At 35.7% G+C, this 27,272-nt stretch overlaps 1 protein-coding gene across 34 annotated transcripts in view; it reads left to right on the forward strand.

Annotated features, from left to right (window-relative positions):
* arid3c (AT rich interactive domain 3C (BRIGHT-like)) overlaps positions 1–20,368 on the forward strand; it is a 219,997-nt gene extending 199,629 nt beyond the window's left edge. For 21 of the 34 annotated variants that reach the window (XM_073950923.1, XM_073950907.1, XM_073950914.1 and 18 more), the window contains 5 exons: positions 3,743–3,926; positions 8,568–8,812; positions 12,992–13,264; positions 15,539–15,628; positions 18,385–20,368. In XM_073950923.1, the coding sequence (XP_073807024.1) occupies positions 3,743–3,926; positions 8,568–8,812; positions 12,992–13,264; positions 15,539–15,628; positions 18,385–18,557 (965 nt within the window). In that variant the 3' untranslated portion in view covers positions 18,558–20,368. 34 annotated transcript variants of the gene reach the window in all.
* The last annotated feature ends 6,904 nt before the right edge of the window (positions 20,369–27,272 follow it).

Raw genomic sequence — 27,272 nt, forward strand, 5'->3', positions numbered from 1 at the left:
GTGACTATTGCATATTCACACATTGCGATATCAATGTTTAAACGATATATTGCGCAGCCCTATTAGAAAAACTTACTTTTGTTTCTTGTACGTTCAGTAAAATAATAATGTTAGATTGGAATATACACACATTTAGAAAAAGTCAGGGTATTCTAGTTTTATGGGTTTTATTTTAACCCAAAATTTTAAAATGGTCAAAATGTCTCAGTAGTGGTTAAACTTATTTAACAAAACCTGTCCTTAACCTTTTTTATGTCATTAGCAGCACAATGACTTTTCAGTACAGTAAATCCATTGTTCCAAACCCTTTAAAAAAAAAAAAGAACAATGTAAAGACAGCTAATATAAAATGTAACTTGAAGAACTGCGTCTCTTAAACGTCACTTTGGATAAAAGAATCTGTCTAATGAATGAATGTATTGTGAAACTACCCGTTGTTAGTAACAAGCACTTATTAGAGGACCTACTCAAGCTTGTTGGTCAGTCCAATTTCCCTGTTTTATACACATGGATAAAGTTTTTTTATTTTCCAGCATTGTGTTTACAAATTAGCCCTTCATTTCATGCTTGGGAAGAGCAGGCAATGGCAGACGCACTGTCCGTCCATTATCTGGCTGAGGTAAATGATGAAAACGCAGACTGCTGATGAAGGCAGCCACATAGATGATTGGCCCCAACGCCAGCTTATTCCCTTCAGCACATTTTCAATTAAACCTTTTTGGCCAGTGAGCAATTAACAGCGGCCAGCTACGAGACTTGTTTCTCTGCCTTCCACAATCACTCATTGTCATAATGATGCATGGCCAGATCAAATTGTTTGGGATGACAAAAGCTTGTACTGGCCTTTATTCACTGCATCTTATTCAGGGGACCAGAGGAGGTGAATACATCACCTCAGGAAATCGAGCGCTCGTAAATCTTGTTGTAAAGACGCTTATCCTCATCCAGATTCAGACCAAAGGTGGCTTTTGTGGAGTCAGGTTTTATTTATTGCTTTTGACTCGTTTAGTTAAGGCTTTTGTGCTTGAGAATAAATAATTATTTGTGCATTATTGTGATTTTACATTGTACGGGTGTGAGAAGTGTGCTAGGAGGTAAGGTTCATTTGTTGAGGGAAGTATATATTTAAATATATATATATATATATATATATATATATATATATATATATATATATATATATATATATATATATATATATATATATATAAATATTCACTGGCCACTCTATTAGGTACACCTTACTAATATCGGATTAGACCCCCTTTTGCTTTCAGAACAGCCTTAATCCTTCATGACATAGTTTCAGCATGGTACTGGAAATATTCCTTTGAGATTTTGGCCCAACATGATAGCATCATGCAGTCGCTGGAGATTTGTCGGCTGCACGTCCATGATGCGAATCTCCTTTTCCACCATATCTCAAAAGTGCTCTATTGGATTGAGATCTGGTGATTGTGGAGGCCATTTGAGTAACGAGTAGTTATTTGAGTTACTGTTGCGTTTCTATCAGCTGGAACCAGTCTGGCCATTCTCCTCTGACCTCTGGCATCAACACGGCATTTGCGCCCACAGTACCGCCGCTCACTAATTATTTTCTCTTTTTCTGACCATTCTCTGTAAACCCTGGAGATGGTTGTGCGTGAAAAACCCAGTAGATCAGCAGTTTCTAAAATACTCAGACTAGCCCGTCTGGCACCAACAACCATGCCATGTTCACAGTCACTTAAATCACCTTTCCTCAGCATTCTGATGCTCGGTTTGAACTGCAGGATTTCAGACAAATGAATCCTGATTTTAGAATTATCACCTCGCAGTATAATCAGAAGTACTGTAAAGGTTTTCTCTATATTCCAGTTAAGCTAGTTTTAGTAAAATAAGATAAAAAGCAATCTGTTGGAGATTGTTTTTTCAAAGTTTGAACTAAAAAATTAAAACAAATAGTCTTACACATCCAACAGGACTAGACACAATTTTGTATTTATTTAAAATATAATAAAATGTAGCTTTATTTCATATTCTTTAGTAAATTTCAGTGAGTTCATATCAGAATGAGTATCTTATTTAATATTTACTTAATAATATATTTTCAATAGATTAGGAATAAACATTATTTCTGCTAGATTCTGCCTTTTTTCACAAACATGAAATATAAATACAGGTGCAGTCAAAATTATTCACTCTCCTGTAATATTTCTTTTTTTTCTTTGAATATTTTTCAAATGATGTTTAACAGAGCAAGGAAATGTTCACAGTATGTCTGATAATATTTAAATCAATTTTTAAAAAACATTTTTTAAGGGTCAAAATTATTAGCCCCTTTAAGTAATATTTTTTTCTGATAGGCTACATAACAAACCATCGTTATACAATAACTTGCCTAACTACCCTTACTTACTTTAATTAACCTAGTTAGGCCTTTAAATGTCACTTTAATCTGAATGCTAGTATCTTTAAAAAAATATCTAGTAAAATATTATGTACTGTCATCATGCCATGCAAATTATTTCATTTAAAAATGTATCTTCTGTCTGATAAACAACAGAAATTGGGAAAAAAACAAACAGGGGGCTAATAATTCTGACTTCTACTGTACATAAACACACTCAAAACCACTTGCAATGGATGAGAAGTCATGCTAAATGTATTTGATATTATATCAATATTAATACATGTTATATACATATGAATTTAGTGATTGTGAATTTAGATGTTGGTGTTGCTGATTTCCAATGTGAAGTGTAAACTCTACATCAAATCCATTTAGGAACTCAGCTCAGAACCAATTTTTCCAAATCAAGACTCTTGATACCCTGCTTTTGCTTGGGTGACTTGTGTGGTCAGTTTGAGGAGAAGTTAGAAACATCAATCGATTGTTTTAGACGTTTGTGCTACTTTAGATCTAATGCCAGCATTGTCTCAAAGAGAAGGCAGATAAATCTTTAGTTTTAATAGTGTCTCTTAGTTCACATGCCAGAGAGGCAAAATGAAGCCGTAATTACAAGTCTTAATTGATGTGTTTTTACCTTGATAGACCATAGCTCTGCTCTCCTTGCTCTTTTCAGACTGTGGCTTGGCTTGCTGTTGTTTGCTCTATATTTCTCTGCGTATTGATTGCTATTATGGCAAATCCAATGGGCACAATAGAACTCTATCAGCAAAATACAGGTTAATTATCTTGAGGTCAGGCAGTCTCAGATGCACACAAAGGGCTTATCCTCTTCACACATTACAACCTAACATTAAATCGTGAGCACAAATTATCACCAAGGTTTTTTTTTTTTTTTCATTCAGCAAATGAACTGGCGAAGGGAAGGAGGGCAGTGTTTAACCATCGACATATGAGATGTTTGGCAACTTTTGTTCTCTTTTGAAAAAGCTATTTACTCTTTATAGTCCAAACGATTATTTTGTGCTTTATGGCACATATTAGGTCATGATAAATGACTTCCAGTTTGAGCGAATAGCCAGAAATTGTTTTCCCCAATTGACTTTCTCCTCGTATATAAACACAGTCTTTCTCCTGATATAAAGGTTTTTCTCTTCTCTGGTGCCAGAACAGACAGTGCAGACCTTTGACTGAAGGCAAAAAGTGATATTTTTGCTAAGTGGAGTGGGAAGCTGTCGGACGTTTTACTTATGCCTGACTGATTGGCCTTATAAGCGGCAGAGAGGCCCGTCAATGAGCTTGAGTTAATGGCATTGATTGTGGATATTGTGCTTTTTTCCCCGGCTCCTGCAGGGACTCCAGTGAATCGGATTCCTATCATGGCCAAGCAGGTGTTGGATCTCTACACTCTCTACAAGCTTGTCACAGAAAAAGGCGGCTTAGTGGAAGTCATCAATAAGAAAATATGGCGCGAGATTACCAAAGGCCTGAACCTCCCTACCTCCATCACCAGTGCGGCTTTCACTCTCCGAACGCAGTGAGTGAGATAACTTCACACGCCAACAACTTGTTGATAACTGCCAGCTGATTCTTGTCTGTCTTGTCCAATTCAATTATCTGCTTTTAAAATAGAGAGAGTGGAGAGGCATTTCCTGAGAGTGTGGGTGGCAGAAGAAAGACTATGTGTTCGCAGAGATGCATTTATACACTCTAATAAATATCTGTCGATTAACATGTTTCATTTTTAATGATTCGCTGTTTTTTTCTGTTTATTTATGCCTGTGAATTGTATCATGAGATGTTGATGTCTGCTCTGTCGACTTATGATGATAAAAAATGTTTTAAAAAATGCATTTTATCAAAGGGATTATTACTAAAGTTTTAGTGATTTAAAACAAAATATTGTATATTAAATAATATATAGAAAATTAAGTAACAGATTTTTTTGTACCATTTATTTACAATATATCACATCAACTATTAGAAATGTCATCAAAGTCACTTTTTTAAAAATGTTTGCTATCAAAAGTTGTTGGAGGAAAGATCAAGGTCCCACAATGAAATTCAAAAGCATAAACAAATAGTAAGAAGAAGAAAGAACACAACTGAATAAGCTAAATTGGCCGTAATGTATGTGTGTGATTTTAGTGAAGTTTTACAAACTAATTTCGAGAGGAGCACGTGATATGATTGACTGCAGCTGGCCACCCATCTACATTCATTAATAAGCCAATAAGATTATTCCTAACTCACTATAAGTAGCCTAGCTAGATCTACTCCCTTATCTTCGTTTTCCGAAGAAACCCCCCATCCACCCCTTCTCCTCCTTTCCTTCTTTACCACAGAGGAGCTCTCGAGAACCACTTGATCTCGTACTCCCCTCACATGCTCTATGGACCTGGCGGGAGCCCTGGGCTCAACTATCTCCGAGCACAGGGTTCTCTCCCGGGACAGCATGCCAAACCTGCTAACAGTTGTCAAACAATATCTAAGTATGAACTCTTAAAAGAGTGGTTGAGTATATGGGTTTCCCAGTACTGGGTTGCAGCTGGAAGTGCATCCTTCATATGCTGGATAAGTTGGTGGTTCAGTCCGCTGTGGTGACTCCTGATGAATAAAGGTACTAAGCCGAAAATAAAATAAACATTTCATGCTGACAAATGAGTGAAACCAGAAGAAGAAAGAACATGAATCACAAAATATGGAAATCTGTTAATTTATGGATATTTCTTACAGTTTATAGCAAAACCAAGATCCATCAAGTGACAAATAGTGATATTTAAGCACTGTACTGTTGATTTAAATGGAAAGAGGTTTTAAAAAGACTCACTATCTAACACAGTAAAGTACAAATGTACTATTTTATTTAACCTAATAGATATGCTTTTATGGTAAAGGGAAGTAAATCAGTAAGTCTACCTAAGACACATTGACAAACTTGATTGCAAAATGGATTGCTTTGAACAATATATTGACTTTTAAAGCTGCTTTTTGTCTATTCATTGCTTTACTACTCAACACAATATATAACACAATGTGTATTATCTTTTGAGGGTTCCCTGCAAAGTGTTGATTCCCTGCCTTTTAAATGGTTTGGGTTTTATGTATTAGATTTAATAAAACAGTGACTATATAAAATACTTTTAGTATTTTTTAAGAGAAATTGTAAGTTTTAAAACTTGGAATATTTTAACAATAAATTCATCCTGCTCAAAGCAGAATTTTCAACAGCCAGTTTTGAGATCTATGTAATTAATTAGTTTTTATATATATATATATATATATATATATATATATATATATATATATATATATATATATATATATATATATATATATATACACAGTATATACAAAAATTAAACATTTATTGTTAATTGTGCATTTTGACAACTTTTACTTTTTGCTCAAATAATTAACTGTTTTCAAAAAAACATGTTAAGGTTTCAGGTTCTGTTTCTGCTTTCTTTTAAATTCTTGACCTGCTTGAGGAGCACATGAACTTGTTTGTGCATGTCCACTTCTAGCTCTGTCATTTAACACAATTACATTACTCTCAAAGACATCCAGTTGTCCTGTAGGCGCTCATAAGAAAACACAATCACTTTTGAAGTAGCAGTTATTATGATTGGTCATGAATCTAGTAAATATGTCTCTTTATGTAGACAGTTGAACAGATCAGGTCCAGGTCATGTACGCAGATGAATGCAGGACATCTGGATTTCACAGCAATGGGCAAAAATGTGCACTCACTGCATTGTGATGTCATTTTTCCCCCTTTTTTATTTATTTATTAGGTCTTGACTCAAGTCTTAGATTTGATTTATTTACTATGTTTTCATGGACATCAGTAATCAAATTATTAATCTGGATAAGACAATAATATGATTAAGGTGTTTACATGAGTTGCTTTTTGAATGTTCCTTTATTGTTTCCATTCTTTCATGTTATAGTACATAGTTGGATTATTGTCATTGCATCAGCAGTTAGTTTCCTCTAGTTTCACACAACAGTTCGTGTTCATCATGGCACCATATGTAATATTAGCTGTTTTGTTTTAATTTTCCAACCAGTTCAACTGCTATTAATTTTTAATTTATCACACTATACATGCAAACAGATCATGGTTGCATACAAATTCTCAAGCCACAGGCTACCACTGCCATTTCATTCATTACCTTTTCATTCATAGCCATTTACTTTAAAGCCATTGCACTTCATAATGTCTGTCATTTCTGTCAGAATTTATAGTCATCGTTTCCCGCTCACACCAAAAATGTGCTCTCTTGCTTGAAGGCGTTCTCACTTGTCAAATGCTTGACAACTACCATGCATGCATCCTGTTACAAAATATACAGGAAACTACTACAAAATGATAATAGTTTAATCAAGGTGTTTTGATGTCTGTAATGCACTTGATTTTATAAGACTAGTAAAATAGGAATACTCCACTTGTCTTGATTTTATTTCTGTTTAGTTCTATTATGACATTAATCGAAGTAGGGTAGTCAAAAATCGCTGTTTACATGGTAGACTCTTAATCAGAGTGTTGTTTTAATCGTATTAAAATCTGAGTATTGGTGTCTGAGGAAATGTACCCAGTGTTATCCTTTTAGAATTCACCATGCTATCAGCATTTGAGCACAAAGACACCTTTAGAATCAGACAGGTCTCAAAAATGTTATGGTCTAATAAAACAAAACTAACATAACTTAGCCACAATACGTATTTCTCTATAAAAACATACATTTATGCACAAAATGATCACCAGCCATAACTTTCATATGCTGTCTTTGTTGTTTAGCTCAACTGACATGGAATCAAAAGCACAAGATTGTGGGACATAATAAGCAGCAAAGAATACATCCATGTTACCTTCAAAAATTGATCAAATGAAGCATTTGGATGTACCTAGGGATCATTCATTCAGCTTATGATTCAATACGGTTCATGGTTGTAATTTGATGATTGAACTTTCTAACAATTTTTTACATAATGAGGCTGAAGACATCAGAAACAGAGTGCTATTAGGCTAATGCTGCATGTTCCTTTATGAAATTAAAATATGACAAAACTAAATTGAAAATTTAAAACAAAGCCTAGTTCAAATGAGGAATTACTTCATTTAAACAAAGGCTTGTCTTTGCTTTTGCATTTAAAATTAGAGGCAACCAATTCAATTACTGCATGTAACATTAAATGTAATGTTTAATAAGTTACGGTGTAGATTTTTATTACTGAGAGTCTGATTTTACCCGTAAAAAGGGCCTGTTTATATGTATGTAGTCAGTGACAGAGTGCAAACATGTGTGTCTAACCTAATTAATAATTAATTTTCAGAATCATGAATGTTTATTTACTGGTGTCACCATTGTCCTGCACATTAGGGAACAGGTTCAAGGCTGTTTAAGTCCACTATCTCAAGTCCATAGTATTATTATCATTTTAATCAGCTGTACTTTCTTTGTTAATTTTTCTTAGAATAGAACTTAGAATAAAATATGTTATAACAATAATTATAATAAGACCCTCTTCTTTATTATACTGTAGATTAAAATATTGCAGGATTGTGAGCTCAGTGTTATAAGGTGGGTCTTAGATCTCCTCTTGTTCACACAGTAAACAGTGTCAGTAAAAAAACTGCCTCAGAAAAGTACACTTAGTTTTGAGTTGGTTCCTGCAGCTTAATGGTGGCATGTGCCAATTTATTTAATATTTGCATTATTGTTTAGGATCACTTGATATTACATCTGATTTTAAGATTCATCAGTACTATTACACATGGGCAACTCCAAGTGAAACGTTTTGAACTTGTCCACACATCCAGAGATGGTCTAAAGTGTAAAAATAGACAAAAATAAGTGGAATGTTCTCCCACTTGTCCATATGTGACTGCAAATAAGATTTTTAAATCGGGCTATGGTCATTCTCTTCAGTTGTGCTAGCATTGGCAGTAAAAATTAGAGAAAGCCCACATACACTTTCTCTTTAGAAAATAGTTGAAAGTGGTTAAAAAATGGAAATAAGAGACACAATTGAATGGCAGGTGTGAATGGTAACGTGACCCCTTTGTCCACTTATGGTCGGATCGATGAAAATGCATCTTAATACCAGTGTAAACAGAGCCTTAGTGCTATTGTGATTGCTCTGTCCTTCACAGAATGTTTCTTCCCTGCAGGTATATGAAGTACCTCTACCCTTACGAATGTGAAAAGCGTGGGCTGAGCTCTCCCGGGGAGCTGCAGGCAGCTATCGACAGCAACCGTCGTGAAGGGCGGAGACAGAGTTATGGCTCCACCCTCTTCAATTACTCCCCCGTGGGCACCCCGACACTGCTGGCATCCCCAAAACTCCAGATGCCCCATATCAGCATGCCCACCCCTAATGGCGGACACATGACCCAGACCCCCGGCATCAAGAAAGGTTAGATTTCTCCTTTTCACAGCACATCTATGTTACAAATGACAAAATTTATTTTATATGTTGTTGTTGTTGTTGTTATTAGTGCATCCAGAACTTGCAACATTGAATCTGTCTGGACAATATGGTTTTTAATAAAAATTGAACAGGCCACTGTAGTTTAAAGCAAGACACTACAGGTAAATAGGGTAGAAATAGCTAATAGATAGAACCATGTATCCCCAGTTGATTGATTACATTAAGAATTGCAAACATTTTTGTTTTTAAAGTTTTTTAAAATGATGTTTAAATATAAAAATGAGGCACTGTTTCAATAATTTTGAGCTAATTTCAATATAATTCTAGCACAAACAAATTTTTTGTCACAAAAAAAAGAGACATTTATTCATTCATTTTCTTTTGACTTAGTTCCATATTTATCAGGGACGAATGAACCGTCAACTATTCCAGCATATGTTTTACGCGGTGGATGCCCTTCTAGCCATTCATACACCCATACACTCTCACATGCACACACACACACACACTCATACACTAAGGCCAATTTAGTTCATCCAATTCATCTATAGCGCTAGTCTTTGGACTGTAGGGGACACCGTAGCACCCGAAGGAAACCTACCCACACAGGTGGAGACCATGCAAACTCCACACAGAGACGCCAACTGACCCAGCCGGGACTGAAACAAGCGACGTTATTCCTGTGAGACAATAGTGCTAACCACTGAGCCACCGTGCCGCCATATTAGAGACGTATTAGTGTGAAAGGTTTTACAGACTGGATTAGATAAATACGCTTTTATCACTATATAAATAAATACTCAATATAAAGTAAATAAATCTTTTTACAATTTTTGATATAATAAAATGTTGTGTGTAATTGGGGAAATGAACATACTGTATACCTTTGTAAAAATTACCCAGATATGAAGATATGAATAACAGAAGAATTTTGGTGTAGGTGCTGGAGTGGAAATTTCTGCCCCTTTTTGAGAAAAACAGCCTTTAAATGCATGTGTTGACACTATAATATACAGGCATAAATTGATAAAGTGCACAAGATTTATTTTATTTTATTATGACAGATTTTTGTTACTTAGGGAAAAAAATTGAAAAGATTTGTTCAGGCTCTCAGTCAGCTCCTCCAGACCTCAATAAATGTTTCATGAACAGACAAGTTCTGTGAATGAAAACCTTGAAATATAAAATCAAGTGATGTCATTGAGGAAATTCATGTCTGTGATTGATAATGGTGAGCCTTATCTTCGCCACGTTGCCAGTTCTAGTATTTATCTGCATAGTTTTTTTGACTGCTTTTTAATACTTCATTTGACTACTTAATTAAGTAATTAGGGAATTAATAAAGTGGAAACAAGAAGGTTAGGTTGAGCGATTCTGGTTCCTTTTTGCAAAATACAAGGTTTATACTATATTATACTTTAGTGCATTTTTTGGCAACATTTCACCTATTGAACTGAAATAAACACATATGACACAGGTCATATATTGCTGATGAGACCACATTTGGCAAGACTAACAATGACCGCCATGATATTATCAGTATGAAACTGTGTCAAACGCAATCAAAACAGCAGCATTACATGACCCTCATATAGTAGATCTGTAGAACAATAGAAATGAAAACACCAGCTATAGGCGATGCTATTTCCTCTAGGTTATTAGTTTGCTATTCATTTAAGTCCTGCAAATATTCATATAGAACATTATTGCTTATTTATTATTCACATACCAATGCTTATTAATGAAAGATAACTACAGTAAAAGGCACTAACATTTTGCTACATTAAACAAAGTTAAAAACACACACTTAAACCGTGTTGAAAAAATAATGTATACAATAAAAAACTAATTTAAATGGAAACCCTTCTAAATGTACTAGCATTCTATTTGCTTTAGATTGTTTTGGAGAAGGAGGGCAAAAAATGATATTCCTCATCAGGAAACTGAATGTTATATAAATCATCAAATCTAAATTACCTCCAAAGGAGAAGTCATCTCCCTGACACAATAGCACTTCCATTTCTTACTCACGCTTATTCCACGTTGTGTCCTGAATGGTCATCAGAGTGGACAGGAAACAGCTTGCAGGACTTCCTCTTGCCCACTCTGCCAGTTTCCGGATCACACCAGCAGGAGCAATGAAACACAAAGACACACGGGCTGCATCATGATTCAGTAATGTGCCCGTATGGAAAAAAGACAAGTCACGCAAGTCTTAAAGGATCAAAGACCCTCACGAATCTGACAGTATTTATAGTGTTTACAAAGCAGCTTTAAATAGATGTCAGAGCTCACTGCATGATTCGTCATGCTCATGCTTCCCTATGAGGATGTATGACTGCAGCACGTTTCTAAACTTGAACGTATAAAATAAAATGATGCTGAATAACTTCCTTTTCATCTGCAAAACCTTTTTTTTTTCTCAGTAAGGAAGCATTGAATTAAAAACAAAGACTTTTATAATTGTTAAGGATTTAATCTAACAATAATACAGTGCTCAGCATGTGTACGTACACCCCTCACAAATCTCTCTTTTAAATTCATATTTTAATAGGAAGCTATACAATATTGTATTTGTGCATATACATTAGATTAGTCAGTACTGAAGCCAAATCTGGAGCTTATCTACCTACACAACTTGGATAATGGTCTAAAAACGAGTACAGACAAAATTATATGTTATAGAAAAAAATTAAATACAAACTTAAACAAGAGGAAAAATCAAGAGAAGCAAAAATAAAAAATACAAAATGTAGTTGAAATTTTGTAGGTTGTCATTTGTTTTTGTAGTATTTTGCTTGAATTTAATTGTTTTAAAAATCTAACTTTTAATGAATATATCTGTTTGATAAACCTGTTTTGTTTGAATGCATCCTTTAATTATCCTGTAATTCTTAGACTTTTAAACAGGACCCCATTAAAAATATTAGGCCCACAGAATCTATGGACGCACCGTCTAATTTATATGTAAATTTATATTTATCCAGTTTTTCAATTAATTTTAGTAATATTATTGGCAAATATGCAAATGTTCATATGATTTATTCCTAATACAGTACTGCAGATCTTTTACAAAATTTTGCACAGAAATAGCTAAATATGTCTGCAGATTCTGTCTGGCTCTTCTAATAGCCAATATGGAATAAAAAGTCCATAACCAGTCAAATAAATACTTCTGTTATTTTATCATAACTATTATAACAAACTGTGCAATAAATGTATTTAAGTATTTACACATTTTTGTGATTTTAAATAGGTTTATATTTTAACTACATTTAATATACATCATTTTTACATATTACAGGAAATTACAAAAGCGGATTTATTATATTAGGTTGTTAAATTGTTTTCTGATGCTTTTTCATATTCTTGCTGGGTGTTAACGTGACGTCATTTCTATCTAATGTGATGTTTTAATGACAAAATAAAGGAAACGGAACTGAACTTATATATAATTCATTGTTATTATTACATACATAATTAACACTTTAAAACAAAAACTGTGGGTGACACGGTGGTTCAGTGGTTAGCACTGTCACCTCACAGCAAGAAAGTCCCTGGTTTGAGTCCCGGCTAAGTCAGTTAGTATTTCTGTGTGGAGTCTGCATGTTCTCCTCATGTTCGCGTGAGTTTCCTCAGGATGCTCTGGTTTCCCCCAGAGTCCAAACATATGTGCTATAGGTGAATTGAATAAAGTAAATTGGCCGAAGTGTATGTGTGTGTGAATTTGAGAGTTTGTGGGTGTTTCCCAGTACTGGTTTGTGGCTGGAAGAGCATCCGCTGTGTAAAACATTTGCTGGATAAGTTGGTGGTTCATTCCGCTGTGGTGACCCCTGATGAATAAAGGGACTAAGGAGAAGGAAAAGGAATTGTCTCTTTTAAATATAATAATATTTGACTGTTTTTACTATTTTGATCAAATAAATGCACTCATAGTAACCTGAATTATTTAAAAACATGCTAAATTAGTGTTAAAAAAGCTATTTTAACTCGCTCAACGAAACAGAAAATTACTGTTAAATAATTATCCTAAAACAAAAGTAGCAGTCAATTATACGCTACTTTAGATAGTGGGTAATTCATTAAAGAGTGTCTATTTTGGATGATTAGATATTTGTTTTGTTACGTGTTCGTCCTGCTGAGATGTGTTTTGTTGCTTCACAGAGGACTCTATGCTGTCCAGTTGCCTGACGAACAGGGTGGGCATCCCCATGTCTCTGGCTGGGCATCACAGTGCGGCTCAGGCGGCAGCAGCAGCAGCGGTCCAGGCAGCTGCTCTGGAACAGCTGCGGGAGAAGCTGGAGTCTGGAGAACCACCAGAGAAGAAGGTGATGCTCATGGCGGAGGAGCAGCAGAGGATCATGCAGCACGCACTGCAGCAGAACCTCTTCGCCATGGCCACACAGCTGCCCATGAACATTAAGCTCAACAACAGAGGTCAGTGCACTCTAACAAACAAATTTGTCCTATACACTGTATGGTTGCACAAAAATCTCTAATATGATTGAGTTAAACTCTGTAAGAAACTTCTGTGTTCTCTTTGAAAGATGCTGTATTGGTGATTTATGAAACAGCAGCAGTTGGTAGGCTTGTTTAAATACATAATAAATGGTGTAGTGTAGAAGTGTAGTGTTTCTCTTGAATGACCCATAAAGTCCTGTTGACTGAGTCAATAATGAGACTAGAGGGCATTATGGGTCAGATGATGTAGATTAGGGCAGAGTGAAGACCACTAATAGGTAACGGCTGCTGTAGAAGCCAAACACACGTGACTAAATATTAGTCAACTAGTTTTTCCTAACCGAACTGAAGGATAGATAATGGATAGTTTTTTTATGGATAATGGGTCAGATTTATTTGACAACTTTCTTCAGTCTTGTCTTACAAATACAGGTTTGAGACATTTTTAAACTTGTTTCAGCTTGACATAATGGAAATATATCCAAATATATATTTCATTTAGTTTCAAAGTACTATATTGCTAAAACTAAATAAACAACATTAAAAATCTACAGTATATAGACAAAAACTATTAGACATAGATTAAAAATATTCAAGTTGTTCATGAAAAAACTCTAATAGTTACCCTGATACAAAGTTTTGAACACTTTTTTGTTTCAAATGATTTTTTTATATTGTTTTCTTGACACTTATGAAGACATTTATATAGAAAGAAACATGTCTCTGTTTAAGTTAACGGTTGACCATGTTTTTAAATAATGACTATTAAAGTAATTTACAGAATGACTGTTTTATATAATGGTTTACACACACAGCAATGTTAGTTTAAAAAATTCAAACAAACATAATCTTGTTGCATCACTACACTCGATTTTGGTTTTATTGTAAAAAAAAAAAAAACAGGTTAAATAAGAATCTTTTATGGCATACTTATTAAAGGCGATGTTTTATTTTAAATCTAAAAAAAAAAATCACTTTTTTATAGTATACAGTTGAAGTCAGAATTATTAGCCCCCCTTTGATTTTTTTTCTTTTTTAAATATGTCCCAAATGATGTTTAGCAGAGAAAGAAAATGTTCACAGTATGTCTGATAATATTTTTTTCTTCTGGAGAAAGTCTTATTTGTTTTATTTCAAGTAGAATAAAAGCAGTTTTTAATTTTTAAAAAAATATTTAAGATCAAAATTATTATTATTACTATTCATTTATAAATTTTTTTCGATAGTCTCCTGAACAAACTATTATGTGTAGAAATGTGCTGAAATAATAATCTCTTTGTTAAAAAGAAATTGGAGAAAAAATAAACAGGGGGGCTAGTAATTCAGGGCGTTTAATAATTCTGACTTCAATTGTATGTATTAAATCCGGTTCTTTTATCATAAATCAACATTTCAAACATTTCGTAGAGGCAGATATTTTAGAAATGATGTGATGTGTTGAATAAAAGTGCTAAATATAATAAATAAATAAATGTTAACTACTGACATTAGGAGATAAGAAATGCAATCCAAACATTTTTTTCTTGGTGGGGTAGTTAAAGGGTTTATAAGGCGTTCTTACGAAAAGAAAAGTCAAACTTCATTTTATGTTCTTGGTAAAATTTTCCAGATGAAGAAAAGTAATGTCTACTGAGCGCTTTATCTAATGTTGATGATTTCACTAAACTTAATGACAGTGTGCGTGTGTGGTGATTGCAGGCTTCTCATAAGCAATGTGTCTTTTTCATGTCTCTTATTCAACCCATAAAACAAGAGCTTCTTTTATATGCTGAGACAATATAACATAATTCTATAACACAAGCCAAGACTTTCACACACAAACACTCTGCAATTTAAAGATTATATTAAATATTATTTTGTGCAACCTCACACAGAGTAATGACAGAGTGAAAGTCCTGACAGTTGCAGACTTTTTGTAGATATGATTTCTCTTGTTTTATCTTCTCCTTTTTTGACTGGAAAGATGGTGTGCTGCTTAAATATGTGATGAATGCATTGTGCTTAATGTTAACATTGTGATCGCAGTGAAGTAATGTTGAACGCATGATGCAGTTCTCTATCTGGAAATGTTTTGGACAGTTATCACCTCCCTCTCCCCCCTTTAACTCTTTTAATAAACCCCTCCTTATCCTGTCACTCATGAGTTATCACCGATAGTTGGTGGCACGCTTCTCTTGCTTCTTGTGTTCCTTTTATAAATGCTCATATTGAGTTTTTCTCTTCCTCGCTCTCTGGCTCCTCTCTTGACAGATGATAGACAAGAGACTGCATTGAACCTGTCTACCAACGGCATTAGCAGCATCAACATGTCAATAGAAATAAATGGGGTTGTCTACACAGGTAAATAGAGCGCCGTTTGCTGATGTAATTGCAGGCAGGAAATTCAATAAGTTATAGCAGCACCCCCTCGCTTAGTCCTCCACACAATTTGATGTCTTTGCTATAAAATCCATCGTAATGAAGTGGCAAGTCCAATAGAGTTAAAAAAGTTAAATATCTTCAAATTGGGCCTGGGCGCCGGGAGGTCGATGGAGCTTATTGTCTTTCGTGCCCGAGAGAAAGGCCCTGCGCCTTAGCAAGATACAGTGCTTGTGCCTGATGTGCGAGAGACAGTAATTACTAGAAGATGCCTCATAAGCTTGCTGGGAACAATTCGGGAGATCAAGTTGAAGTGGCATCCGTTTTTCCACTCAATGGTTTGTTCGCTGTAAAGACGCACAGCCCTGGAACTTTTCCTACGGCTGACAACTTAATGCTTTTGTTTAGGATTTTAATACAACCAAAATATACAGAGAGATACTATATGAATCAGACTCTGAACAAAAAAGAGCCTATTTTAAAACGCAAACTCATATGTTTAAATGAATTAAAGTGAAATTAGAAAAACCGATGTGATGTTTAAAATGACAAACTTAAACAATGGATATACAGTAAAAGGTTTATAAAAATAAAGCTGTTTTTAGCTTGAATTGTGATTTATTTGTCACAATACTGTTCTGCTTGAAAATAATCTTAAAGCTTATACGACAGTCAAGTGTTAAAAAGATCTGCATGCAGGCAATATTGTCACATTGATTTCTGTTTGTACAGATATGCAAAATAAACCACTGTACAGTATGTAATCAGTGATGGTGGGCCTGTCTCAATATATTTGCACCAAATTATATTGCAATAAACTATTATTGTCATTTTAAGGCCATTTTATGTCACTCAAAATATAATGCCATAATATAACCATAACAATGCAAGTAAGCTCTTCCAAAGAACACATAATATTTTATTCTTATGAATATTTCATTTAATTATAGTCATTTTAACAACTGAATAATGAGTCATTGGAATCGGAATGTAAAAACGCATATCCTAAATAAATAATAATAAATCTTAACAAAAAAGTGCAACAGAGGCTGTGATATCTGCTAGCAGATCTATTTTCAGTTGTCAGACACCCACATGAAAATATACTATAGTAATTTATAGTAAATATTATAGTCTTTTTCTAACTATACTGACACTTCCAATAGCGATAAAGATTTTGCCCAATCAGCTGAAATGTTGCTAGAATTGGTTTTATGTATAGGCGATATATATTGCATCACCAAAAATGATTGAGTGCATGTCCATGTGTTGTGCGATATAAGTCAGATATATTGATTATTGTGACAGGCCTAAGTGATGGCATCAGTTAAAAAAAAATCTGCATTTTCAAATAAGATTAATTGAATGATTTAATTTGTGAAAATTATTTAAATAAAAAATAGTTTTCACATATTTTCACTATATTAGTTTGCGTTTAGTTAGCATCTTCACATTTTTTGAGTAGATCTAAATAAAAAGTAAGATACTTATTAATGTACAGAAAATAAAGGGGGTGCTGTGATTGTTAGCATTATGAACCACGTACAGAAATGTTTTAAGTGTTATATATATTGTTACTGTACTGTTGAAAGTGTGTGGTTATGATAATAATGAACCTTATTGTTTTCATGATAGTATTTAATGTGTAATTTAATTTTACGACATATTTTTAGTATATTTTGAATTGTTATTTAGCATAAAAACGTAGTCATTATTTATACATCATCAGCCTGGGGTTGCTGCAATGCCATATGGCTTTTATAATTTCGAAGTCCACAAAATGAGAAATGCAAAAAATAAATGCTTGCACTGGTTCAAAAAGTATGTGTGCTTTCACAACTAGACTTTTGTTTCAGAACCGGTCTTGTTTGCCCATTTAGCGCGGTTTGTTTGGCATATGTGAATCCAGCAATCGCGCTCGGATCCACGCCAAATCAATCGCTCCGAGATCACCTGAATGAGGTGGTCTTGGCTCGATTGAAACAAACTCTGGAGCAGATCGATTGTAGTGAGAAAGCGATACGATCCAAGCCTGGTTATATCACAGTGTATTATGAATATGTAAATATTATATGTGAAGAGAGAATTATGAATAGGGCGGGACAAGTGATAATAACTCAGTAATTGAGCGTCTCCCTCCCGGTCCTCAAATACGTTGCGCACCCTTCTCACCCCTTCCCACCGCATCCCTCCTTGCTCTTCAGACATGTCGCGCACACCCTGTCAAACACCACTAAACCATTTATTCACTCAATTAAATGTCTGGACCAGTTGACCAATCAACACAAAAGATTTCTTTACCTCAGACAAAAAAGTACTTACATTTTATTTTGTCTGGGATTTGTAATTATCTTGGTTTCTCACAACTTTTTGGTATTTTGGGGCAAATTGTAAAGAATATTCCCATTAATAAAACTCAGGACTAACACAAGGAAATAACAGTCCTGATTTTTACAAAATAATACTTATTAAAATAAAATAAAAGAACTTTGATTGATTTTCCACCAGAACATTTGAATAGCATTATTATAAGGACGAGTGCAAGCAGACCAGTTTTGAATTTCTCTTGTGGTTAAAAAACCAAAAAGGTAAATGCCATTAAAACAGCTCCAGGGTGATTAAATGATGACTTCATTGTCTTTTTTGGCTGACCTATCTTTCAAGCCGCTGCTGTGGTTGATGTTTATACACCTTAAATGTAACTTCAGACTAACTCCATCTTTGTCCTGTGACTCCAGGGGTTTTGTTTGCCCGTAAGCCAGCCATTGGCTTCATGCCCAGCAGCCAGCGAGTCCATCACCAACACAGCTCTCAGGGAAAGAGCAACAGCCCGGGGCTCAGCAGCCACATTCAGCCGTCCTCCTCTGCCTCCTCCAGCGCATCCTCACACGGACCAGCCACCTCCCCATGAGCCTCATCCCGGCCCACAACACCTCACTTCACTCACTCTCCCCCACCGGCCGGCTGCAGACAAGGCAGGGTCTTTAGGTCATTCTGTTGGACCACTTATTTCTGTCTCCTTCAATGTACACTTTTTACTGTTTTTTAACCCTCCCTCTGCAAATTAGGACAGGAGCGTCCATCACCCCAAAAAAAAACTTCCATTAAAACAGCTAATAGCCGCACATTTAAAGTGTGTTACATTTACATATGCAGCGAGTTGCAGCTTTTTGTTTTTTTCTAAGGACGCCGTATTCAGTGCGGAGCCACTAAACTGCGTGACAATGCCATGAACACAAGAAGCGCAGTGATGCTTCAGAGGACGGGCACTGACCTGCTTCCATCTTCACTTTCCTACACAATCCTGAATTTTTTGGCACAGGAGTCCAAACTCTTCTTCGCCTTCACTTGTTGCATTCTTGAAACAAACAGCAAGAGCTACTATCAGCTATTACCAAAGAGAATAAGAGCAACGTAGTAATGTTTTTTAATCCACTTCATCACACATATCTGATGTCATTGCAAACTATCAGTCGCCATAGTTACAGTAATTATCAAGCGTTTCGATTTGAATCAAAGCACATCCCATTTAACTTGGGCATCAAATCGTCAGGGAGAAAAAGTTATTTAATGTATTATTATCACACCCGTTTACGAGACTGGGAGAATCATAAATGCTTGCCGGATGTGCAAGATGTATAGCTTGATATTGAAGAAAGCAGACAGGATTATGTCTGCTCTCGTGACTGGTTTTGGCCTGCGGCCGTGGCGAAATATATTCCATTGATTGGTGAGTTATTTGGGGAACACTTGTCGACAATGTTTAAAGATTTTCCAGCACCTCAGCTCGTGTTTTATAGCAAAGTGTTCATTGAATGGTTAGAGTAGACGGGAAAAACGGGTCACACCGGTTAATACAGGTTTCAGAAGTCGGGGGTCAAAAGATATTGTGACATGTGACTGAGCTGGACGTTGATCAACTAGTTGAGAGGCTCTGAGAAGAAGATTATGTGGTGTGAATAGGCTGAATGTGGCTCATCGTAGGCATCAGTTCATGAGGCGAGATCTCTGTTGTGAATAGAATTCATTTTTCATCAAGTTTTCAACAATGCACTTGCATTTGAGAGTTCACCTCTCGTCCTTTATTCCATTCTCCATTTTGTTGTGTTGCTCAAACACTTTCTTTTCCCCTCTCTTTTCACTTGGCAGAGAAATGGGAGGATGTTATTGTGTCATTTTCTTTTTAGAATTCAGTAGATGATTTCAAGTTGTATTTATTATTATTACTTTTATTCTCTTGCTTTCGTGTCGAACCTTGGGCTGCTTTCAGCAACATCGCTTTTATTTAACGAAGAAAAGAAAGTCATGTTACAGCCCAATACCTCACAAATCCTGCAAACCTGTACACGGATGATAGATTATGAAAACAAGATATACCTCATTTATTTCATTTCTCTTATTTTTATTGTGAAGCCACTTGAAAAATGATGTTTTTTCAACAAATCACTGGATTATTCTTTTTTTTTTTCTTCTATTTGTATTGTTTTACCAAAGAAGGGAATATATAATGAACACACATCTACCTCATTTGTTATAGACTGTGCCAACAACATAATCACAGCAGCCAGTTTTTAACCATAGCCTTTCTGGTCCAGATTCCCTCACGCCTGTGTGAACCAGAGGCTGGAGAACACTGGGTTTCACAGCTTCATCTGCTTTGCTTGTTTTTCTTTGTCAATCGCATTTTTATGCATGGGAAAATAAACTATCAGAAGGATTCTATTTTATGTATACAGCTGGTCAGATCAATGTTGATTTGATCGATGTTCATTTGTACAGTATCGATATTTGTTGAATCAGATCTGAAATTCATCTCTTGAAACATATCTTAAGTTAAAGGGTTAGTTCACCCTAAAATGTATATTCTGTCATCATTTATACTCATCCTCATGCCGTTATAAACCCATAAGAGATTCTGTTCTTCCTAAAAACACAGTTTAAGATATTTTTAATTTACATTTAGTCATTTAGCAGACGCTTTTTTGTCCAAAGCAACTTCAACAAGAAGAGGCAATACATGTTAATATTTCTGTTGAGATTCTGTTCACCCAAAGCTCTGAAAACGACATTGTAAAATAAATCTAATAGTATCAAGCAGTTTATTCCAAGGGTTTTGAAGAGACGTGACTGCTTTATATGATAAACAGAATTGGCTTTGGGCTTTTATTCATATATTAACATTGTTCAAAAGCAGAAGTTCTACCTCACCCAATGCCAGTTGCATCAGTAAGTTTGCAGCCCTGAATATGGAATTGTGTAAGATTAGCTGTACAGACTTGGAGTGAGAAATAACAGAGCGACGTACGAACAATAACTTGTTTCTTTTGCCAGATCTTGGTCGAACAACCAATAACACTTCTATTAAGACCAGTGGAAAATCTTAATACATTATTTAAAAACAATACCAATATATCGCTGTCCACGTTTGACCACTTTAGCAACTCTAATTAAAGCTGATAGATTTATCCGCAGAGCCTAAAAAAACAAGCCAATAGATGATTAAAATAAATAAACATGGCAATACTTCAGGCGCAAATAAATCACAATGCAATCTTGGAAGGTTTGGTGTTGTAATATTAAATTGGTCAAAGATAGCGAATACACCTCTTGAACACATCCACTTGCCTGACAATCAGTTATCAATCATCATGTTTGGTCATATTCTGTAAGCTTCAAACTATTTAGACAACATTTTTATATCCTGAAGCGTTTAGTTTAGCCTATACATTGCTAATCTCTCTGGTTGTCCACTATAAAAAGTTTGCAAATTTAAGATTAAATATGAAGTAGTGTTTATTGTGCAAACGTTGTAGATTAAGCAGCTATTATAGAGTGTTTTAATAATAATTGTTATCCATGCTAATGTAACATGTAACCCACCGGTTCCTACTGCAACCAACCCAAATCAGCGATTTGCTCTAACAAGGAGGCTTAAGACCTTGGCCTTTGGTGTCTGTTGCCAAAGCACTTTTAGAGGTCAGAGGAGTGAGGGTTACCTGCATAGCACTTTGCTAGCTGGCCTTCATTACACTCACCCCGATAAACCTCTCTCCTATCCCGGACGAGCTCCCACGTGAATCCCACCGTTCTTACAGCACCCAATGCACTCTGGGCTTGGGCATGGGAGTCGGTTGCTCTAACATAGCACTTTGCTAGCTGGCCTCCATTGCGCTAATAAATATACATATACATATATATATATATATATATATATATATATATATATATATATATATATATATATATATATATAAATATATATATATATATACACACACACACACACATGTTACTGGCATGACAAAATATTTATCAAAATTTTTTGTCAAATATTAAATAAATGCCCTAAACATATTGAAGTACTTCTAACAGGTGCAGAGTGATTTGTAAAACAATAAATGATTTAAAGAAGTAATAATTCTGAATGTAAGATTACATAAATGTTAGTAAGTGCCCAAAAAGTGACCACCCTCCTCCCCTTCATTCCCTTCACTGCTTCATGCAGCTTCAAAAACTTTATGAATCTTTTATTTTGAATCAGTGGTGTAGAACGCATAAGACTTACTCCAACCCTGGCTCATTCTGAAAACGTAGTCCCATTGGCTGTTTCTGGAGGCCGCAAAATCTGTCCCGGGAGGTACGTATTTTTGCAGTTTTTGTTTTCGCGAATCCGCGAGAGGCCGCTGTGTGTTAAAATGTCTCTCGTGAGTGCTGTTCTTTCGTAAACCCACCAGATGCCGCTGTCGACTGACTGAATGATTAAATGGGCAACCCCCCAATAGAACGACCCACCGTCCTCCTTCCCTAACCCCAACCAATTTTACAGATTGACCCACCCGCTCGCTTACTTCCCTAAAAAAAAAAAAAAAGAAAACCCCTTGATTTTTACCACGTTTTCGGACACATCCCCACCCTGTTGTTCACTCGTTAGTTTTATTTTTTTGGTTTTGTTTTTGTCTTACCTGATTTCTGGAACTGCTCTTCCCTGGACTTGAACCCGGTTGTGGTCATCGTCAACTCCTCTCTGCATCTCAAGTCCGGCGACGTACACGACGAGCTAACTGGACAAACGGTTGCGGTGGGAAAGCCCTCCACATGGAGGTAAGCGGTCAGCCAGTAAGCGACAAAAGGAACTGCGTCATACCTCCCCGTAGCATTTGCTTAAAAAATGAAATGCAGCCATACGTACATCCAGCTAAATATTTTGCGGTCTCCAGAAACGTCCGCGGGACTACGTTTTCAGAATGAGCCTGTGTTGACTTAATCAGTTTGTCTTCGTGAATCTTTTAAAGCTTCAGTTTTTGGGTGAATAGACTTTCAGTTAAAGGACATGATTGTATCATATTTTCTGAAAATGATTGGTAACACTTTACAATATTGTTGTATTTGGTGATGTTACTTAATATATTTACTAACATTATCGTAAAGTGTGACCAGATTATTTCCATAGTCTGATTAGCTAGAAATGACATAAGGTGGAGCAAATGATGACAGAATTTTAATTTTGGTGAACAACTCCTTCAAGCTGCGACCTCAGGCAAGTGTTTCAGCTCACGGTTTGCAGCAGTTCCATCGATGCCAGTGTTTGAGTCCTCATTTCTCTTCACAACCTAATGTGGCTGTCCAAAAAAAAAAAAACAATTACGTATTCTAAATTAAAATGAACTAAATCTCTTATTTTCTTTTAATGGGATTTGATGTTGAGACAAGTTCAGAACAGGACTTATTTTTTACAAAAACCAAAGATGAGACAATATTGTCAGGTTGATAGTTTCCAACCTCAAATTGTCAGTCTTAACTTTAACCCTCAAACAGCGGAGAAATGTTTTGATTTTGATCCTGCTGTGGTAAAACATGATTATAAAGCACTTGGGTCTAAATGTTTTAGAGAAGGCCAAGCTGTTTATTCAGTGAGTCTCAGCGCACGAATGGCAATCTAAGAATGTAATCGCTGTTTCTGGATTTTAGCACAACCTAAGGAGTAAACCTGACCATCATGTTGTTGTTGTTGTTGTTGTTGTATAGGTGCGAGGATTAATGGAGATATAGAGTCTATATTTATGTGGAATTACAGAGGGCACAATCAATGCACAATTGTCTGATTCCTGTTGTTGGATGTAATTTACCTCTTGATCAGCTTATGAAGAGACTTATTTTGTCCCAGCAGTGGCACAGTCTATTCCTTCACATGACTGTCTGTGGTCTCTTCCCCAAACTGCAGAGATTTCTAGCGCAAATCCTGGACGAACTCTGGAGAGAGAAAAAACATAGTCAGAGCGATTCCATAACCAAAGCTTTAACCAAACCACTCTCACAGGCTTACTGATGACAATGTAAGAACATTTGTTCGTTAAACAAACAAGAAAAGACTATCATTTTAATAAAGGTTAAGAAAAAAAAAGATTCACTCATGTGCTTAAAGAATATCATGTTGTTTACCTTGTTTAGCTATGATGTCAACGATGCTATGCTGGTAGATTTTAGATCCTATTATACGCTGTGTATGAAGCTTATTTTCCTTTTATTCACTTTGGATAAATCCAGTGCATTATGGGAAAGCTGGATTGTGGTGCTCAGGGGTTAAAAAAAGAAGAAAAAAAACTGGTTAAAGTTTTTTTTTTTTTTTCCGTTTGTTTGTTTTGTTTGTTTTGCCATTGACTTGTAGCATAATTAGAAATAAAGTACTGCTTTCCACTTTAATGTCCAGTTGAGTTTTTCCTTTTGATTTGAAATGATGTAATAAATGTCTTCTTTCAAAACAGCTTCATAGTGGTCTAATATTTAATATTGGTCTTTCATTATAAAACACAGGATGTGCGATAAAATGTGATTTCATATCCACACATTTGCCAAATGTTTTAAGTGAATCTCTTATACTCGTTAGGCTAAATTCATATTTACATGATGTATACAATAACTATGTTCATTTTTCATCATGTATAGGGGGTAATAATTCATAAATGTGAGTCGAAACTTTCCGGTGTCACAAGATTCTCACGATTCAAGAAATTCATGTAAAACATGGAGTACTAAACATACAAATTTGGGGTTGATTTGCTCACCTTAAAGGGATAGTTCAGCAACAAATAAAAATTCTGTCAACATTTACTCACCCTTCACTTATTCCAATGCTGTCTGACTTTCTTTATTCTATGGAGCACAAAAAAAGATATTTTGAAGTCAGCTGAAAACCTAAAACTAGTACCAATACTATTTGTTTCTTCTACCATGGAGGTCAAGGGTTTTCAGGTTTTCAGCTTTCTTCAAAATATCGTCTTTAGTGTTAGAAAAAATAAAAAGGTTTGGAATTATTTTAGGGAGAGTAAATAGCGAGATGTTGACTTCCTGTCATCACTAAAACATTAAAGATTTTTATCTAAAACTGTGGTCTTTGGTGAGTTGCAAATCAATTACTGAAATGCAAGTCAATTACTATTGAGACCATGCATTCACACAGGGCTTCAGCGTCAACACCGAAGGCGTGTCTGAAGTTTGGGCTAACGTGATTGTCATAGTAGTGTCAGCCAATGAAATTAGTCCGCAATAGTCTACTGTACTGCATTGCCGATCCGTCGGCGCTGCTTCAGTGACATTGCTCGCTGAAGTTGGGAAATTCTTAACTTTTCAAGCACCAATGAAAGCGTCAGCCAATCAGATTGCTGTATGCAAACACATCAGTTCAGACAGTAGCCGATTGTGAACTAATTTCATTGGCTGACGCTGCTATGATGATCAGGTCAGCCCCAACTTTAGACACGGCCTCTATCAAGTGTTGACGCTGAAGCCCTGTGTGAATCGGGCATTCATAATTGCACTCAGGATCTGTGGATTGAACCACCTCTCAGGTAGTATGCTCGGGCATTCTGTTTAATTGGGGAAACAACAAATTCTCCGAAACTACTTGCCAAGCTTACGATTACATTTCACATTATGAATAACCAATGAAATTAAACAACAACTGTCTTTTTAGTTTCATTTTTAAATGTTATCACACAAAATATGCAGAAACTCACATCAGGTCCGAGCCCCTCCCCTGCAGAATTGTCATTCTATAGCAATCGCTGATTGGCGATGCTTCATTTGCCATACTGACTGTTACACTTTTTCCCATTCAAAAGTATACATATCTTGACATTTCTTGCGTATTCTATAGTCTATGTATATACACTCACTGGCCACTTTATTAGGTACACCTGTCCAACTGCTCAGTAACGCAAATTTCTTATAAGGCAATCACATGGCAGCAACTTAATGCATTTAGGCATGTAGACCAAGCGGCAACCTCCCGCTCTCCCTCGTGAAGCAAACACGGAAGTAACTGAAACTGCAATTCATCGAAATTATGCTAGTACTGGCTCCATAATAGAGCAGATTTCTATTGAGCCCAGTGTTAAAATGGCCTACTTTACAGCAGAGAAACTGGTACAAAGAATGATTTTGGTTCATATAACTATTATTACCCTTCATGACAACTTTGAGGGGGTGATTTTTTTATAACTCATTTGTTTTGTTTTGTTTTTATTAAGTTTTATTAAGTCTGCATAATTAAAGGCGTGGCCACTTGAGTGACAGCTAGGTCTCACTGGTCACCATCACTGATTAGCTGCTGAATTCATCATATTCATCGTATTTTTCTTTTGTTTTATGAGGCTTTACACAGTCAGGTGTTTTTGGAGATATTTCCTACAATTATCAGATGATGTGGCATGCTGTGTGCACTTAATTGTGCTCACAACCATTCACAGGTAAGTGAAATTAAATACTTATACACCATCTCTATAAATGTATTTATTTTATTTAAGATCATTCATCATTTATATTGTTCTTTAGACCTGTAATACACGGCAGAATCTGACAGATTGATTAGATGTAGGCTCTAGAACAGTCATCTGAAGCATTGTCATACAGTGTTATGCCTGGATTTCATAAATAGCCTTGTATTTACTAACACAGACTATATATGTGACTATATACGTATTTGGAAGTAATTTGCGTTTCCTCCTGTAGAAAAGCTTTATAAGAACAATGCCTAGTGGCTCAATGTATTACAGCAGTGTTTTTAAAAGTCTAAACACTTTATTAATATAGTGTAACACCAAGCACATGTGGTCAGAACACAAACGAGTCGCAGGTAATGAAGTATTAAGCAAAATGCCAGCATGCATCTGTTGCTCCGCTCATGCTCTGCCTCTTTGCCCTTGTTCCCAGGGCGGTGCGATGACGCACAAACAAAATGTTGATAGTGGCCCACGCCTACTGATAGCTTCTTTTGGGTTCTTCAGAAACCTGTGGGTGACGTTACGGATATTACGTCCATATCTTTTACAGTCTATGATATAGACATGGTCAAGACCATCTGCTTTCTTGGGCTGGTCTGAGTATTTCAGAAACTGCTATCCATCTCAGAGAATGGTCAAAAAAAGAGAAATTATCTAGTGAGCGGCTACAATTCACAAAGGCTCGCCAAAATTGGACAATAGAAGATTGTTGCTTGGTATTTCTGCTGCATTTTTCAGATGGTAGGGTCAGAATTTGGCATCAACAACATGATATGGCATGCTGTGTGCACTTACTTTTGCTCACAACCATTCATGTGGCCTCTATTTCCCAGGTAGGTGAAATTATA

This window comes from Danio rerio, chromosome 5 (genome assembly GCF_049306965.1).
Source record: "Danio rerio strain Tuebingen ecotype United States chromosome 5, GRCz12tu, whole genome shotgun sequence".
NCBI classification, from domain to species: Eukaryota; Metazoa; Chordata; class Actinopteri; order Cypriniformes; family Danionidae; genus Danio; species Danio rerio.